Source organism: Meles meles, chromosome 20, assembly GCF_922984935.1.
Source record: "Meles meles chromosome 20, mMelMel3.1 paternal haplotype, whole genome shotgun sequence".
NCBI lineage: Eukaryota > Metazoa > Chordata > Mammalia > Carnivora > Mustelidae > Meles > Meles meles.
This window is the reverse complement of record NC_060085.1, coordinates 55,001,822-55,020,863: the sequence shown is the minus strand read 5'-3', so window position 1 is coordinate 55,020,863 and position 19,042 is coordinate 55,001,822. Positions and strand designations below refer to the sequence as shown.

General features: G+C 39.7%; 1 protein-coding gene across 3 annotated transcripts in view; it reads left to right on the top strand.

Moving 5' to 3' along the window:
• The window catches only part of RAF1 (Raf-1 proto-oncogene, serine/threonine kinase), an 85,618-nt gene that overhangs the window by 49,109 nt on the left and 17,467 nt on the right, over nucleotides 1–19,042 (top strand). For 2 of the 3 annotated variants that reach the window (XM_045989688.1, XM_045989690.1), the window contains 6 exons: nucleotides 6,543–6,769; nucleotides 11,425–11,537; nucleotides 14,024–14,126; nucleotides 14,437–14,594; nucleotides 16,349–16,447; nucleotides 18,189–18,342. In XM_045989688.1, the coding sequence (XP_045845644.1) occupies nucleotides 6,563–6,769; nucleotides 11,425–11,537; nucleotides 14,024–14,126; nucleotides 14,437–14,594; nucleotides 16,349–16,447; nucleotides 18,189–18,342 (834 nt within the window). In that variant the 5' untranslated portion in view covers nucleotides 6,543–6,562. Of the gene's footprint in view, nucleotides 1–6,542; nucleotides 6,770–11,424; nucleotides 11,538–14,023; nucleotides 14,127–14,436; nucleotides 14,595–16,348; nucleotides 16,448–18,188; nucleotides 18,343–19,042 lie in introns of those variants that run through there. The other variant, XM_045989691.1, reaches the window with a different exon arrangement.

The following is a 19,042-nucleotide window of genomic DNA, read 5'->3' as shown; positions in this document are numbered from 1 at the left end:
GCTGCGCTGCGACTGGGTGTGACCACTGTGGGTGCCCTTCTTGGCAGAACTGGCCCCTGGCACAGCTGACTGTTGCAGGCATGCTGGTGGGAGAGGCCCCAGTCCTCTCCGGGGCTGCCCCCTGGGTGTGGGGGGGTCAGTAATTGCCTTAGGGAGTTGCTGGTCTCTACCAAGGGTGTCCATTGGTTCACTGTGGGGTAGGAGCAGCTTTGGAGAGGCACCTGATGCAGTGGTAGGGCAGGTCCACTGGGGAGTGTGGGGGCAGGTGAATGATGGTAGCAAGGTAGAAGGAGAGTGTCAGAATTGGTTCCCACCAGTTTGGCTGAAGGAGGCCAAAAAAATGATGCCCATCGGCTCTTCCATTCCTGGAGAAAGTTTCTACGGATTTTGCCCCATTAGCACACAGCGTAAAATTAGTCAATAAATCTCTTTTGTGTATAATCCAGATGCTTTTCAAACTGCTGCAATTCTGCTAGGTCTTGGAGTGACTGATACAGTGTGCAGACCATTTAAGAATAGTCTCAGTTTTCTGTAGCCCTCTGGCTCTCCTAGAGGTAAGCCCTGTTGATTCGCAAAGCCAGATGTTATGGGGTCTTGTTTTCCTAGTGAGGAAAACATAAGGCAGGGGTTGCCTTATGTAGGGCTAGATTGGTTTGCTTCCCTTACCTGTTGATTCTCAAAGCCAGATGTTATGGGGTCTTGTTTTCCTAGTGAGGAAAACATAAGGCAGGCGTTGCCTTATGTAGGGCTAGATTGGTTTGCTTCCCAGGGAAGACCTGTGTTGTATTGTGTTGCTTTGGGATGCTTCCCCAGGAAGATCTGCTTGTGAGTTACTACACTGGGGGTTTCAAAGATTCCCAGCTGTCTCTGCCCCCTCTTAACCTTCTCAATATGGTCCTTTAAAAAATATTTTTAACTGTGAAAATACTATCTTGCTAGTTTTTGGGTTATTTTCGGAGTTGCACTTTATGTAGTTGCAGCCTTCATGTGTCTGTAGGAGCAGGTGAGCTCAGGATCCTATTGCACGGTCTTCCCAAGCTTCCCTGGATAAATATTCTTTAAATTAGACCTTTAGCCAGTGTGTTGGTGTAGCATCCTTTTCTGGGAGGTCTTGTTTTTATAAACTAGTCTTCCTTTAAATTGTTTCCAGTTTGGTTTTATGCCTTTGGCTTTGAAATAGTTTAGTTTATTGATATTACAAATAATGCTGCAGTAAGTATTCCTTAGTAGTGCTGGGTATTTCTCTAGTGCTGGCTGTTGTATTTTCCCTATAAGACAGATTGTCAAATTGTATCAAAATTCAAATATTTAAATAGCTAAGAGACACTAGTAGATTGTTGCAGTTTACATTCTTACCAGCAAGTAGGAGAGGTAGGTTTTCTCAGATGCCTGTGATTGATATTTTCCTTTTCAGTCTTAAATTTTATAAATCTGATGTTAAAAATAGTATTTTATGGGGCACCTGGGTGGCTTAGTGGGTTAAGCCTCATCCTTCAGCTCAGGTCATGATCTCAGGGTCCTGGGATCAAGTCCTGCATTGGGCTCTCTGTTCAGCGGGGAGCCTGCTCCACCCCCCGCCCCCACCACCTCCCTCTCTGCCTACTTGTGATCTCTTTCTCTGGAAACGAATAAATGAAATCTTAAAAAAAAATAGTATTTTGCTTTTCAAAATTTGCATTTCTCTACTATATATGTGTGTGTATATATATACATACGATCACATACACAGATGTGTTTCTATTCTGTGAATTTAATTCCGTTTCTTTCTGTTGCATTGTTCATGTTTTTGTTAATGTTTAGGAGTTCTTTGTATATCAGGAATAGTAATCCTTTATTGGGAAAGAAAGACAGATACATCTTTTTTAAAATGATTGATTTATTCCAAAATAGTGAATTTCTCCATTCACTTGTTTTGGAAACTTATTTGGAATGTGAAAGACTTCACATTTAGAGCTTCATTTCTACATTGGGCTGTCTAGTTTTAGTATGTCTCTGGTATGTATTGTGAGTGTGTATAAGATGTTTAGGTAAGATTTGGTCAACAGATCAGAAAGATGAAAATATTAGAAGCTAGGTTTACGTTTATGTTACATTTATATTTGAGAGTAGTATCAGTGGGGTTTTTGAATGTCTCTAGTTAAGACAAGTACGTTGACGCTGAATGGCTTTTAGAAGCTGACTTTGTCTTGTTTTCAGATGTGTGTCCTTTAGTAAACTGGTTAAGGAATACCTTAAAAAAGAACTTCCTGTGATGAGCAGCTTAGTGGTGTATCCATCATCCCTGGGGCAGCTGGTAGGGCCCTTGGTCTTCCTAGCCTTTCTGCTGACCTCACCATGCCTTACAAATATGGTTCATCTTTTTTTTTTTTTAAAGATTTATTTATTTATTTGACAGAGAGAAAGAGGGAGGGAGAGAGCGCGTGCGTGAACGAGCACGCACAAGTAGGCAGAGTGGCAGGGAGGAGAAGTAGGCTGGTCTGTTCTATTAAAAAAGTTACACTCTATAAATCAATCCAGTCTTTTAAAAAGGCAGGGTGGGGGGCACATGCGTGGCTTAGTTGATTGAGTGTCTGGGTCTTGATTTCACCTCAAGTCACGATCTTAGGGTCCTGGGAATCAAGCCCTGTGTCTGGCTCGCTCTCTCTGGGGAGTCTGCCTGAGGATTCTCTCTCTTTCCCTCTGCCCACTCACACTGTAAGTATTTAAAAAAAAATTATGTATGTTTTGCAACATTATTCTGGTTTCTAACTTAATTCATTTAATACTTGAGGGCCTTCAGGTTCTAAGTTATGTGTTATGGACTAAGAATACAGTAGTGAACAGGATTTGGCAGGATCCTGCTTTTGTGGAGGAGATGGATGGATGATACTAACCTAAATCTGTACCAACAAAATTTGAACAATTTTTTTTTTAAGATTTTATTTATTTGACAGACAGAGATCACAAGTAGAGAGGCAGGCAGAGTGAGAGAGAGAGGAGGAAGCAGGCTCCCTGTGGAGCAGAGAGCCCGATGGGGTCAATCCCAGGACCTTGGGATCATAACCCGAGCCGAAGGCAGAGGCGTTAACCCACTGAGCCACCCAGGCACCCCAAAATATGAACAATTTAACATAGTAGAAGAAAATAAGGCATGAAGAAAATAAGACATTTATTTATTTTTAAAAACATTTATATGGCAGCGAGAGCAGGAACACAAGCAGGGGGAGTGGGAGAGGGAAAGCAGGGTCCCTGCCCAGTGGGAGCAGGGAGCCTGATGTGGGGCTTGATCCCAGGGCTCTGGGATCATGACCTGAGCTGAAGGCAAATGTTTAAGGACTGAGCCACCCAGGTGCCCCAAGGCAGAGTTATTTAATGGGGTTAGGGAGGAACATCTTTTGGCTGGGGTGGCTAGGGAAAGCATCTCTAAAGTGATCTTTTATTTTATTTTATTATTATTATTTTTTAATATTTTATTTATTTGACAGAAATCACAACTAGGCAGAGAGGCAGGCAGAGAGAGAGGAGGAAGCAGGCTCCCCGCGGAGCAGAGAGCCCGATGTGGGGCTCCATCCCAGGACCCCGGGATCACGACCTGAGCCGAAGGCAGAGGCTTTAACCCATTGAGCCACCCAGGCGCCCCTAAAGTGATCTTTTAGATGAATGCCTTAATGATGTGAAAAGGCCAGCTTGTTTGTTTCTGAAGGTGTCAGCCGTCCAGGTGGAGGGAGCATGAAGTTCAAAAGTCCTGATTTTAAGCTTGACATGTTCAGAAAGAGGGAGCTTGGGGGCGCCTGGGTGGCTCAGTGGGTTAAAGCCTCTGCCTTCGGCTCAGGTCGTGATCCCAGGGTCCTGGGATTGAGCCCCGCATGGCTCTCTGCTCCGCAGGGAGCCTGCTTCCTCCTCTCTCTGCCTGCCTCTCTGCCTACTTGTGATTTCTGTCTGTCAGATAAATAAAATATTTTTTTTAAAAAAGATAAAAAAAAAGAAAGAGGGAGCTTGGCTTATATTTTGAGTCTAAAATAGGGGAGAGAGATTGAGTTGCATCTTTTTTTTTTTTTTAAAAGATTTTATTTATTTATTTGACAGACAGAGATCATAAGTAGATAGAGAGGCAGGCAGAGAGAGGAAGGGAAGCAGGCTCCCTGCTGAGCAGAAAGCCCGATGTGGGGCTCGATCCCAGGACCCTGGGATCATGACCTGAGCAGAAGGCAGAGGCTTTAACCCACTGAGCCACCCAGGCGCCCCGATTGAGTTGCATCTTTAAGATTGCTCTGGTTGCTCTAAATTTCTCCATCAAGGGAGAAATTTCAGGCTAGTGTGATGCTCAGATGAACCCTCTTTCCTCCTCTTTTTCTCTCATCTGGTTCTAAACTTATTCATCTCTTCCTTTTTTAGTTGGGAAAAAAGATCTAGGGAAAAGAGGAGATGTGGGTGCCCCTAAAAAGTGATCTTATGATAATGAAGGGATAGAATTAGGAGTGTGAGGGGCTCAGGTGCCAGAGGGGAAGGCAGTGTGCCATGGGCCTGCCAATTGAAGGCTGTGATGTCTTGTCTTGCCTCGCCCTTTTACACAAATACAATAGGCTTTGTAGAAATTTACAGTTGTAATAGTAAAACACAGAAAACCAAAAAGTAGATAGATAATATATAGAAAGTAAAAATTCTTCACAATCCTGCTGAAATAACAAGTGTTACTACTTTTTTATTCTAGATTTTCTCTTCTTTATGATTATAGATTTTTATCTTTCTAGACTAATATAAAAGAGGTTCAAACTATATTTTTCATTTTTTGTTTTGTCTTGGATAACTTTTTTCCATCAGCACATACAGAGTACTTCATTTACCACGTAGATATTAACATTTGTTTAGTTCCCTATTAGGTATTTGGTCTCTCCCGGTTTTTAAGGATATGAACAACGCTATAACAAAGATGCGTGTACATATATCTTTTTTCTTTTTTAAGTTTTTATTTAAATTTCAGTCAGTTAGCATACAGTGTAATATTAGTTTCAGGTGTACAATTTAATGATTGAGCACGGACATACATCAGCCAGTGCTCATCACAAGTGTGCTCCTTAATCCCCATCACTTATTTAACTCATTGCACTACCCACCTCCCCTCTGGTAGCATCAGTTTGTTTTCTGTAGTTTCTTGATTTGCCCCCCTCTCTCCTTTTTTCTCTATGTTCATTTTTTTTTTTAAGATTTTACTTATTTATTTGACAGATCACAAGCAGGCAGAGAGGCTGGCAGAGAGAGAGGGAAGCAGACTCCCTGCTGAGCAGAGAGCCCAATGTAGGGCTCAATCCCAGGACCCTGGGATCATGACCTGAGCTGAAGGCAGAGGCTTTAACCCATTGAGCCACCCAGGCGCCCCTATATAAATCTTTTTATACAGTTGCCTTATACTTCTGTAGGATAAATTCCTAGAGTGCAATGTGGTCAGTCTTTACATTTTCTGTAAAATGGGGATGTAAGTCCTACCTAGAATATTTCTCTGAGGATTAGGTTGGATAATATGAGTGGAATGTGTGTAGTATATACTTCCTCACAATAGTAGGCACCTAGTACATGGTAAGTATTACTACTAATAAGATGAAGTAAGTTCCTAAGGGAAGAAGGTGTGAGAAGGATGGGATTACTTGTTGACGTCACTATTTTCTAAAGGAGGAGATAAACCTCACTTCTGCATGATTGCTGACTCCCTATCGATGCCAGGGCATGGTGTGTCCTAATGCACAGTATCTGACTTTATCGTCCTTGTGTGACTGTCTGTGGACTTCTTTTGCACTTTTCTTGTTGCCCACTTAAAACATTTGGTTATTTTTGGTTAGGTGACTGTCTCTGCTTGCTTCTGTTTGTAAGTTTGTTTTTGTACCAAAACTGAACTGTGAACGTTCAGTGGAAGGTGGAAAGTTCATGAACTTTAAATTTAAACACCTATAGAATCTGGTTATTTTACCTGTCATTTGGATATCTTTGGGCAAGTAGTATGATTTTTCTGTGCCTCATTGGTTTAAAGGGTAGATGGAAAATGGGATTTAAAGTCTTTGAGATCCTTATACACATTAAGTGAGATCATTTATGTATCATTTATATATCAAGTGCCTAATACACATCTTAGAACTACTAATTTCCTTCCTTTAAGGCAGAAAATTATAGCTTACAGTTTTTTTTTTTTTTTAATTTCACTTCTCATAGTACTTAATGTTACTAATACTCAAGGGTAGTCACTTGCACTTAGTATACAATAACTAAGGAAGAGAAATGTAATTTTAAAAATATTAGAAGTCAGGAGACCTGGGCCCATGGTCCAGGTAGGCTTTTAACTGGTGGTATAACGAATCTTTTGATCTCTAGACCCGATTTTGCTCGTTTTTGGTTTTTTTTTGTCGTTGTCTATGAAATATACTACACTAATATAGAAGTTTTCTGATTTATTTAAGCAGAGGGTTTCACTTAAGAGAAAGTCCACATACTACTATTTTCTAATTACTCTGTAAATTATGTTGTTGAGTTAGTTGCTTTTCTAGAATTAAGTTTGTTTTTTAAATCTTGATCAGGTATTGTGTAAGCTGCATCAATGGAGCACATACAGGGGGCCTGGAAGACGATCAGCAACGGTTTTGGATTCAAAGACACAGTGTTTGATGGCCCCAGCTGCATCTCGCCTACAATAGTTCAGCCATTTGGCTTTCAGCGTCGGGCGTCAGATGATGGCAAACTTACGGACTCGTCTAAGACAAGCAACACTATCCGTGTTTTCTTGCCAAACAAGCAAAGAACAGTGGTACGTAAATGTTCCTTTCAGAAAATTTTGTGGCCCATCTGCCTATAAAAAAAGCATTTTGAATAATTTTACTCACCTTGTAGATGGGCAAAATCTTCACTGTCACTTAGTGTCTGTTAATTGGCTTTCCATTTGCAAATTTTATTGCTTGATATTGCTGTGTTCCTTCTACAACCCCTACTTTCCTCCTTTTATTACTACTCTTGCCTGGAACGTCTCTGCTACTTCATTCATACAAATAGTATGTTTTTATGGGGGTTTCTTGAAAAGACTTCTCTTTCAAAAAGCTCCTTTAGACCTTTCCAGCTAATTTTATGTATGTGTGTATTATGGATATTAAAATGACCCCTAAATTTTTTGGACATTATAGTCAAGTATATAGAAGAAAATAAAATTACTTAGAAAAAATTATTTTGGTAAATTTTGTAGGCCAAGCTGAAGGTAGCTTAGAAAGCCAGAGCCACTCGGTTTTTTACACAGAATCCCAAATTTTCCAGGAAATTATCGCTCAAAACAGTTTTTTACTATCCTGGGTGAAAAACACCCCACCTGGTTAAAACAGGAAAAATGAAATGAAGTTGTGCTAATTTTGCTTGGTGTGGGACATCTGAGGAAAACCTTTAGTTCAAAACTTCCATGCCTCCTCCTTTCCCACCCCCATTCTTTTTCTTTCTTTCTTTTTTTTGAATTTTATTTATTTGACAGAGGGAGAGCACAAGTAGGCAGAGCGGCAGGCAGAGGGAAAGGGAGAAGCAGGCTCTCTGCTGAGCAGGGAGCCTGACATGGGACTCGATTCCAGGACCCTGGGATCATGACCTGAGCCGAAGGCAGCTGCTTAACTGACTGAGCCACCTAGGTGCTCTCACCCCCCATGCTTTGAGTAAAATCAGTGTATTGTGTTTTTTTCTGTGTACCTAGGTGAGACAAAGTTCCGAGTTTAGAAAGTCCAGTTCAGAATTTTCTGTTTGTTTCGGACGGTTCTGCTCTCCTCTCCCCGGTTTTCTAATAAATTCCATTTTACTTCTTTTGTGAACTTCAGGAGCCTCCCAGTTATAGTATTGTACATTTATGTACACTTTGAATTGAAGGCAAAACTCAAAAGGTATTTAAAGTTTGAGTAAATTTATTTTCGTTATCCTTCCTAAAAATAAAAGTTTAATGGCTGGCAAAATAAATAGTAATAACCTCCTTATATTTCAACAGTGGCTTCCATTTGCAAGATGATTTTTACCTACTATTGCTCATTAATTTTCTTTCTAGCCTTAAATGGAGAGCCCAGATGGGGAGTGTGAATGTAGTGGGAAGCTGAAGGCAAGCTGAAGACCATATAGAACTGCTTCAGGATGTTAATGTGCTTGTCTTCCCTATTTCTGATACCAGATTGCCTGAAGACTGGGAAACTTAGTTTGGCATAATGATTAAGTATGTAGACCTTTAAAACAACCAGGCCCCAATTTAAATTCCTATATTGCCTTTTGTTAGCTGTATCATCTAGACAAATTACATAATACTTTGAGCCTCTGTTACCTGACCTTAATAAAGTGAGGCTCATGCTGAATACAGTTAACTAGTTTATAAGAAAATAGTTGCTATGATTTTTTGAGTTTTTTCTACGTATGTGTAGCCCTTGACAGCTTTTGGTTGAGCACAACTGGTATTTGGTGACCAGTGATTTGGAAGGTTGATTTCTTGTACAGCCTGTGAAAAGACTCTAGCAGAGAATATTAGTTTCTTCTATTTCTTTGACCAGAGATGGACCATTACTCTTTGGAAGAACCATCTTCTTTCAGCAGGCACCCATCTTTAGGGACCATTGGAAGAAGGAGTCACTTGCTGGCCAACATGATGAGTCAGCAGTTTCTAATAATCCTCAGGTTGCTTCACTCCTTGGAACTCAGAATGACTCTCATAATCACTCAGTGAGTTCCAGAATTTAGTCAGACTTAACTAATTTCAGCATGTATCCATGGGGAGTTGTAGAGAGGAGAATGACTGAAAAGATACATATATGATTTAAATAATTGTAGAGGTATAATTGGTAGTTGATTGGAAAAGAAGCTTTTTCTTGTCATTTATTTTGTAGATGTATGTCTCTTTGCCACTGCCTGTTTATTGGATGGGTGGTTAGACCATAGCTGAGGACCATTAATTTACCATTAGAATCACCTGACATGTGTTAAAATACAGATTCATGGGCTTCATTCAAGATCAAGTGAATCAGAATCCTTAGATGTGTTGGAGTGAGGAGGCTGGGAACCTATCTTTTTAAAAGCTCTTCGGATAATTCTAATGCCAGTCACATTTGGGAACCATTCACTGCATTAGAGAATATTTAAAGAACAGTCTAGCTCTTAGAGTTTGTGTATTTATTTATTTATTTATTTATTTAATATTTTATTTATTGGAGAGTGTGAATGGGGGAAGGGTGGGTAGAGGGAGAACCAGACTCCCAGTCCGATGCAGGACTTAATCCCAGGACCCTGGGATTGTGACCTGAGCCACCCAGGCACCCAACTCTAACTTTTAATGAAGATTAATGATAGAGCACAGATAACACTTTATATTTTTCAGAGCCCATTACACAGTATTTGATGCAAGTAATAATTTCTGTTAGTGTATTCCTCTTCATTGTCCTCATTCTTGGTGTCTATCTTACTTTCACTTAGTTTTGTTTCTGTAAAGCTAGAAGTTAGTGGGTCTTTTAAGGGTATAACTGCTTCAAGAAGTCTAAAACTTGCTGTGGAACATTTTAAATAAATACTTCAGACTTTTCAAATAGATCCACTCATACACTCACCTCCCTCTGGGAAGGGACTGGGTTGCCCACTGTCAGCTTTCACACTTGCACAGAACACAGGAACTCTACTGTGGGCAATGCACAAGACTTGCAAATCTACATTCTGTTCTCTTTATTGGCCATACTAACTCCAGTTGCTTCACTTTTAATTGACTTTATTGTCTTTGAAAACAAAATGTATGCGGGACACCTGGGTGGTTTGGTTGGTTGAGCATGTGCTTCTTGATTTTGGCTCAGGTCATGATCTTGGGGTTGTGGGCTTGAGCCCTTTGTTGGGCTCCACACTGGGTATGGAGCCTTCTTGGGATTCTCTCCCTCTCCCCGCCTCCCGTCCTTGTGCACGAGCTCTCTCTCTCAAAATTAAAATAAAAATAAAATATATGGGGCTTTTATCAAAACTCTTAAAATAAGTTCTTTTTATATAGCTGCCATTATTAGCACTCAGAATACTCACACTTCTATTAGGTCTCTGAGTATCTGCCTATCTTTTGAGGATTTGATACAGGAGAATGTGGAAGGACATACACTAAGGCTACCTGGAATGGTGTGCACATTTATTTAAATCGTGGTGTTTGTCCTTGTAGAAGGACAGAAGCTCTGTTTCCTCTCCTTGCTGGCCCTTAAAGGTGTGAAGTGTATATGAAATGGAATTTTTCTTATGAGGATAAACCATTTTGTTGAAAACAGGTTAAAATACAAATTTTGACTAGAAAAACTCTTGTTTGCTTATAGATCAGATTGGTTTATTTTCCTTTCCGGTGGATGTTCATGCTTGCATGTACATTTCAGTGAGTTAAACAAATTAGAACTGTGTAATGGGAAGTTAGATCATTTTCTCTCTCTCAGCCACTCACCTGATGTTAATAGCTACAGGTTATGTCTTTTCACACTCATGCAAAATATGTAAACCTATATGGGTTTCCCTCCCTTTGAATAATCTGACTTTGTATTATTCTGAAAAATATTTCCCCACAATTAACATATCATGGATACCTGTCAAGGCCTGCGTGACAAATCGACCAGGAAATGTGAGGGTAAGAGGATGGTGAAAAGAAGTTAAAGAGACAAAGTGATGGGGACAGGAGGAACACTGAGGAGGATGTCCCACAGTGCCGAGTTTATTCAGGGCAGCGAGGCATTATGTAGCCAACAGAAATAATTATAAAGAAGTGTCCATCATTAATTATACAAAGAAGTGTCCATCATTAGCTAATTACGAAAGAATTTGTTAAATATGCATGAAACCCTCCAGACTTCCCCATTAACTACTTCTCAAGGTCTAAATGCAGATCTTCCAAGGCTAGTGGTCTTTGTCTTCAGATAATAATTACAAAGAAGTAACAACAAACCTCAGAGTGTTTTTTGAGCTGTGCTGGAACAGCAGGACCAGTTAAGAATTTAGGACCCCACCCAAATTGCTCTCGTCTCACTAGTAAACGTGTGGGAAGTCACGTAGGAGAGAGCACAACACAGAGCACAGACCCTTTCTCGGTGCAACTCAGCTTTTCCGTCCTAATAAGCCTTTTGTTAGGCTATTCGGACTTTAAAGGAGACACAAGTCAGGGCCTGGTTTGGTCCTCGTCTCAAGCCTTATCGTGGCCTCCCACAGATACCCCTCCCTTTAGGTCATTATAAATAATGTAGTGGCAGAATGTGACATGTACGGATATCTAGGCTTTATTCAAGCACTCACCTGTTGCTGGACATTGCAGCTATTTCCTGTGTGTGTATGTATTTACCATTACAAACAATGCTGTCATAGATCTACATATATCCTTACAGACTAGTGCATTTATTTCTGTGCTCACTAAGGGATATGCAGCCTTTGTTGGTTCTAACAATTGTCTTTTGTTTATAGGTCAATGTGCGAAATGGAATGAGCTTGCACGATTGCCTTATGAAAGCACTCAAGGTGAGGGGCCTACAGCCGGAGTGCTGTGCTGTGTTCAGACTTCTCCATGAACATAAAGGGTAAGAACTTAAAAGTCAGTTCCTTTTTCATACTGGTAAGGAGTTGATGGTTTCAAATAATAACAGTTCCCATTTTTTAAAAAAGTATACTAGCTTCCTATAGAATATTATGTGTTTATATGCCCTTGTTCATAGATAACTCAGAAAAGTAAAATACTGGGGCACCTGGGTGGCTCAGTGGGTTAAAGCCTCTGCCTTTGGCTCAGGTCATGATCCCAGGGTCCTGAGATCAAGCACCACATCGGGCTCTCTGCTCAGCAGGGAACCTGCTTCCCCTCATTCTCTCTTTGCCTGCCTCTCTGCCTATTTGTGATCTCTGTCTGTCAAATAAATAAAAATCTTAAAAAAAAAAAAGTAAAATACTAAGAACTCAAAATTATTGCTTGAACATTGCATTGAAAAAAGAATACATATTAGGTGTTGTTATAGTATTCCATAGATGGAGACAGTAGTGTCAGGGATGTGTTTCTTGAGAGCAAAAACTTGTGTTTCCTGGAATGCAGTGGACAGAATGGGTACTCCGAAAGTGTTTATAAAAAATCTTTTTATTATTAATTTATAAATAATTTTTATTTATAATTATTATAAATTATAAAAATTATTATTTATAAAAAAATCTTATCCTCAAGAGATTAACTCTTTTGTAATTCATTCTTTCATTTTCTTTTTTTTAAAAGTAAGCTCTATGGTCAATGTGGGGCCTCAGACTCAGGACCCTGAGATCAAGAGTTACATGCTATTCTGCTTGAGATAACCAGGTGCCCCTCATTCATTCAGTTTCATACAGTTAATGTTTACTGAATTCCTGCAGTTTGGCAGATATAGGACTAAAAGATGCAGAAGAATTTCTGCTTCGAGGAAGATCCATAGTTAGTCTTATTTCTAATGGTGGTGACAAGATAGAGGTATCCCATCAAAGGGTAAGGGTAGGAGTAATAACCCATAGCTTCCATAATTATCCATTAACCATCCTTATCCCCCCTCCCCCCCGCCAATTTGGGGGAAGTAATCTTTCTTCTTGGAAAATGCTAGTTCTGTTACTGATCCTCAGCGTACATCTTTTCTGTTTCAAGGAGTTTTCCAGTTTGAGAGAATAGCCTAGGGAATAAGTCAACTCAAAAGGGCCATCCTGAATTCCACTATGCTATTACTCTGAGCTTGGGCAGTTTTTTGAAGTGCAGAATCTTTGAAGCCAATGTCAGCTTTATCTGGATGTAGGCCCTAGGTTGGTCTCAAGCGACCAGTGCTCCTTAAGGACTAGAGGAATTCTGGGACAGTAAGGGGCTTGTCCACTCTCATCTAAGGCCACATTGGTTTAGAGCTACTGTCACTTCTCATGGACAGATAGCATCTGAAGACTGATGAGAACACAGGGCTGCCCCCTCTTCATTAGGGCGAAATAGGACTTTGGAGTCCTTATATATAGAATTATATTAAGAATGGATTATTTGCTATTGGATAACCAGAAAAATGTCTGGAATAGGCTTCTGGTAGGCAAAGGGAGAAGTTGGAATTATGTTATATATGTGTTGTTTTCTCCCTACTTTAGAATATTCTTCATTCAGGAAGTGGGCCTGATGAACTGACTACACAAGACATGAGAAAGGAGCTTCTTTTTTTTTTTTTTTTTAAACTTTTTGCTTTGTTGCATCTATTTTTCTGTTACCTAGGCACAGAAAGAATGGTGGCAGAGAAAATTTTAAAGACAGTTAAGTCCCCTGTCGACTGGTAGACCCTGCAAACAATTCTGTAGATGTGAGCCTGTTATTAATAGCAAAGTGTATTTCATTCACCATTCCTTTGTATTATGTATCTGCCTGACTGAAGTAGGCTACCAAAGATTAAATTTTGCTGTTACAGCAATATTTATACCCAATTTTAGGATTTTAGAATTCCTATAGAATTTTAATATTACAAAGTCCAATTTACTACATATTTACTTTATTGTGAGACATAGTTCATTCTTTTAATACTTTTTTTTTTTTTTTTTTTTTTTTAAGAAAAAAGAGTGGGGATGGGGGAAAGGGAGAGGGAAAGGAGAGAATCCCAAGCAGACTCCGGGCTGAGCCTGATGCAGCTGGATCCCAGAACCCTGAGACTGTGACCTGAGCTGAAATTAAGAGTCAAGACATGAAACCAACTGAGCCACCCAGGACCCCTGTTGTATTGTTCGTTATTTTATAATAACCTTTATTCTAAGAGCACAAGCTTTAGGGTCCAACTGAGCTGGATTCCAACATAGGCCTTTACACTCACTGTATGGCTTTGAGCAGGTAACTTTCTTAGGGCCCCCATTCTCTCATTTTTAAGATGGGGATAATCATACTTGATAGGTTTGTTGTATGAATTAAATAAGCTAATATTATATGGGATTAAGCTTTATGTTTATGCAGTAAGAGATAAATTTAGCCATTGTTATTGGCCTTGAGTTCTTACCTTGTTTAAACATTTCCCTTTTATATCTTGTTTTAAAAAATCCTCTTCAGTAAAAAGGCACGTTTAGATTGGAATACTGATGCTGCCTCGTTGATTGGAGAAGAACTTCAAGTAGATTTCCTGGATCATGTTCCCCTCACAACACACAACTTTGTAAGTTACAGAGTTCTTCTCTTTTTGTGGCATGTTGGGCACTTCGGCTGACATAATAGGACTTTCTCAGAAGTACTAGACATATATATTGTTGGATTGTTCAAAGCTGCCATTATGCCATTGTTTCCAGTAAGGCAATTTAAGTTTAATTAGCCACAGATATACTTTAATTTCTAGGCATGAATTTTACAAGTGTCGAAAGTATGATTCTTTATTCTGTAAGACCTCTTGGGGACCAAGAAGGAGCCTACTTTGTTTTTTGTTTTCTTTCATTAATTCAACATCATTTACCTCTGTGTTCTTATTCCAGGCACGGAAGACCTTTCTGAAGCTTGCCTTCTGTGACATCTGTCAGAAGTTCCTGCTAAATGGATTTCGTTGTCAGACTTGTGGCTACAAATTTCATGAGCACTGTAGCACCAAAGTTCCTACTATGTGTGTGGATTGGAGTAATATCAGACAGCTCTTGTAAGGCATCGTTCTTATTTCAAAGAATATAAGTGGTTAGGAAGGCATAAACTCTTTTCAAGGTGCTTATTGTATATTTGACTGACAAGTCTGGGTTTTAGACGTATTACATGAATTATCATGATCTGGAAACCATCTGCTTCAGAAACATGACAGTTCTGAAGCCAGTGAGTTGTGGTGTGGCATAGGTCTCTAAAACAAGCAGCCATAAGACTGTTACCTGTCAAATAGAGATTGCCGTGCTGTGATTCAGTAAGGCAAAGAACAAGAAGATATGAAAACCAAAAATTCTGGTTTTTCTCTCTCAACAGTATCATCTGTTAGGTTACTGGTAGAGACTACTCTGTTAAATATGCTAAGCCTTTGTTATTGAGAAGGGGCAGAAAGCATAGCTGGTATTATGTTCTTCACCTCAGACTGGAGAAAACATTAGTTTAAAGTGATGTAAATGTAAAACGTCAAAAGATACTTGTGTTTAGTGATTTTTTTTTTAAGACTTTATTTGACAGAGGTCACAAGTAGGCAGAGAGGCAGGCAGAGAGAGAGAGAGAGAAGGAGGAGAAGGAAGCAGGCTCCCTGCCTAGCAGAGAGCCCGATGTGGGACTCAATCCCAGGACCCTGGGATCATGATCTGAGCCGAAGGCAGAGGCTTAACCCACTGAGCCACCCAGGTGCCCCGTGTTTAGTGATGTTTAAGCTGAAAGTACGTGTTCCAAATTGCCTTTTAAGAACTGTTAATGGGGGGCGCCTGGGTGGCTCAGTGGGTTAAAGGCTCTGCCTTCGGCTCAGGTCATGATCCTAGGGTCCTGGGTTCGAGCCCCACATCGGGCTTTCTGCTCTGCAGGGAGCCTGCTTCCTCCTCTTCTCTCTGCCTGCCTCTCTGCCTAGTTGTGATTTCTCTCTGTCAAATAAATAAAATATTTAAAAAAAAAATTGTTAATGGGGCGGGGTGGGGGGATGAAAAGTCAAAAGTTTTATCCCTTTTTGGGAGTAGGAGAAAAACAAGGGGGGTGTCATCATTAAACTATGATGGGAATATGCCTTTTTTTGCTTTCGTGGTAGTCATGTTGCTTTTGCTTGTGTAGCCTAAGTGGCACAGGCTAGGAGTTAGGAGGCACGGGTGAGAATGTCAGCGTTACCATTAACTAAATGTAACCATCGCTGAGGCTCAGGTCCATTCATCTGAAGAAAAAGGGTATTACTCTCCTTGCAGGGTTCCTTTGAGGATTAACTGAGGTAGCTAACCTTTGAAATTGCTGAGCACAAGCGTTCATCTCATGGAAAAGAAGATGCCCAGTTAATGCTAATATTACTTTTATTTATGATTTTTGGTGCTGAATGATGTTTATTTTTCATATTCAGTCTTTTCATCTGTGTGTTTCCAAGACAGAATATTTCCAGAAAAGTTCTTTGTGATTTAGATTATAATGTGCCCTGTGGTTGTGTTAAAAAAGCATTATTTTGATATAACTGGATACTGGGCCAGTATTTTTTTTTTTTTTTTTTTTAAAGAAATGCACACTAGAGTCTATATATTCATTGGCAGGTCAGTATTGTTCACATTCTGTACTCATTCAAACCCAGTCATTTGGGTTGGTAGTCCTTTTGCTCGAGTAGCCTAAAATGGTCAAGCAAAAGGTGACTAGAAGATGTTTAGTTTGAGTAGATGTTAGCAAGAGTAGCAAGGCAAGGCAGTCTGACTCTGTAAAATTACTGCAATTCTAATAAACCAGTCTTCCTGTGATTTCATGTAGATTGTTTCCAAATTCTACTATTGGTGATAGTGGGGTCCCAGCACTGCCTTCTTTGACGATGCGTCGGATGCGAGAGTCTGTTTCCCGGATGCCTGTTAGGTAATCTTTTTTACTTACAGCTTTTCTTTGGAAAATTACTTTGGGGTGGGTGGGCCTGAATACAAAAGACCCTCCAGAGTTGCTTTATATTCCCTTCCCCCCCTGTGTAAGCTCTTTACTACTTCTGCGGGACTTAATATTGATGTTAGAGCAAAATGTGGTCCTGTAGCTTTTATATTCTGGAAAGTGTGACTGCAGTTTTCTTCTCTTATATAGCATGTCCCTTAATAGCTCATCACATTTTAAAGAGCTTCAGAATTTGCTCCCTCAGTATGGTAGCAAGTTGCACCTCAAGGGAGGGGTCCCCAAACTATATACAGTTATCCAATAAAAATAAAACTCATAACTTTGGAATGCTAATTATGGCCTTGCATTTATAAAATAATGGTATTTAATAGACTGAGATCTTTAAAAAGAGTCGAATTACATGTTTTTAAATTTTTATAAAGATTTTATTTATTTGAGAGAGAGAGAGGAAGCACAAGTGGGATGAGGGTCAGAGGGAGAAGCACATTCCCTGCCGAGCAGGGACTCTGGGATCATGACCTGAGCTGAATTGGCCCTCGAATTAAGCTTTTTAATATAAATATCCTTTCTAATGTGCCTGTGAATTTAGATATAACTTGTTTTTATTCTGTTCTTCAGCTTTAAAGTCAGAGCTTTGTTGAGTTCACATGTCTTAATCAGTGTTAGACATGAATTTGGAACCTAAAATAAAATCTGTATCTTTGTCAAAGTATCTGACATTAATGTATATATAATTGAATAACATTTAATAACCTTTTAAAAACTACCGTGGAAAATTTTAAAGGCAGCATACCTCGGAACAAGGAATTTGTATTGAAATGATAATCTGGGTATACATTTGTGTATGACTTTTATTTTTCTTGATAATTTGAAATGCAAGTCTGACCAAAATCGTGCAGACTTCTGAAAATTTCATACTAGAAGACAAGGTTCTGAGGGCCTAAAGATTCAGTTATCTGAGAAGGTAATTTTTCAAAGCAGTAGAACAATTTCTTTTATAAAAACTAGCCTTTTATTCCTTGAATTCATGCATGGTATTACTTGAATCTGAACAAAACTCTAGATAATCTATAGAGCAAATAATGAAAACGTTATACCAACTGCACATTCCTAGTGTGGTTGATGGGGGGTGGGGTTGGCTGGAAGATGCCAGGGATTATTTCACAGTTGGCATTGACATCTTGAAAACTGAATTCACATTAACTGACTTTGAAAGCTTGTTAAGTGGGGAGAGGGTGCATGGTGGCTAAAATGCTGGCCTTTTTGCAGAGATGCTCAGTAGTCTGTCTTAAATCTAAGCCTCTTCCTTCAAGTTCTCTAAATCAGTCTCTAACTTGGGCAAGTGCCAACTCACTTGGTTGGTGGTGGCATGGTTGGCAAATGGTAATCTGTTCTCCCCTAGAGATGGCCTGAAAATTTTGTATATTCTGTAGAGGTAATTTATTAAAAAGAAGACAACTTAAAATGTACTGTTGTTTTCATGTGAATTTCAAGTACATGTATTCTTCCCTTTTCAAAAATTGGCATGCAGAAGCACCTAGACAGAATATGTTTTCTAAGTTGTGCCTGTTGAAAGAAAGGGACATTTTGTCCAAGGTTTTAGTACGAGTAGGATTTGTCGCTGAGTATCTTAATGAAATGAGTAGTTGAAAGACTTTACCAGTGGGGAGGTCTGAGTGTCATTCATGGAGTTTTCTTTTTCCTCCTGGTCTAGTTCCCAGCACAGATATTCCACACCCCATGCCTTCACATTCAACTCCTCCAGCCCTTCCTCTGAAGGTTCCCTTTCCCAGAGGCAGAGGTCCACGTCCACACCTAATGTCCACATGGTCAGCACCACCCTGCCTGTGGACAGCAGGATGATTGAGGTAATGGGGCCCCTTGTGGGTGGTGAGGAGTATCCGTTAGTTATGGAGCGGGGGGCGGGGGTTGACTGTTGTGTCAGAGAGTTTTGGGTTTCAAACCTGATAAAGAATGTTGCTGTGCTTTCTCAGGACCCTGGACCTTGTGAATTTATTTTTTAACCACTACATCTGTAGACTGGCTGAATAATCCATTTGGTGTGTCTGTCAGATGGAGAACTAAAATTTCTTGAAGAAATGTTAACATTTGAACTTGTTCTTTCCATTTTAGATTTGAATAGGACTGAGTGAACTAGTGAATGAGCTTTATATAAAGAGTAGTTTCATTTTGGTGTGGGAAAGAAAATAATAGTGATGGAGAGCTACAAACTCTGAGAGAGACTAAGTGATTTTATTTAGAAATAAAAGGGGGAGTCTTCATTGAATTACTAAGCAGGTTAATTAGGGAGATGTTAAAGTACCCAAAGCTAACATTTTCAAACTGCTTTTTCTTTTCTTGGCTTTTTGGTGTGTTCTGTTTGTTTGGTTTGCTTTCTAATTCATCTTTAATAACAACTGAATACACTTAAAATACTTCCTTTGTTCTTTATTCTTCTTTATTTCTCATTGCTTTGGACTAGAATAACAGCCTGAATGCTTCTCCCAGGGCGTGGTCCAGACGATTTTGTTTGAGGGGAAGAGTAGGTATTTTTCTTCATGCCTTTGC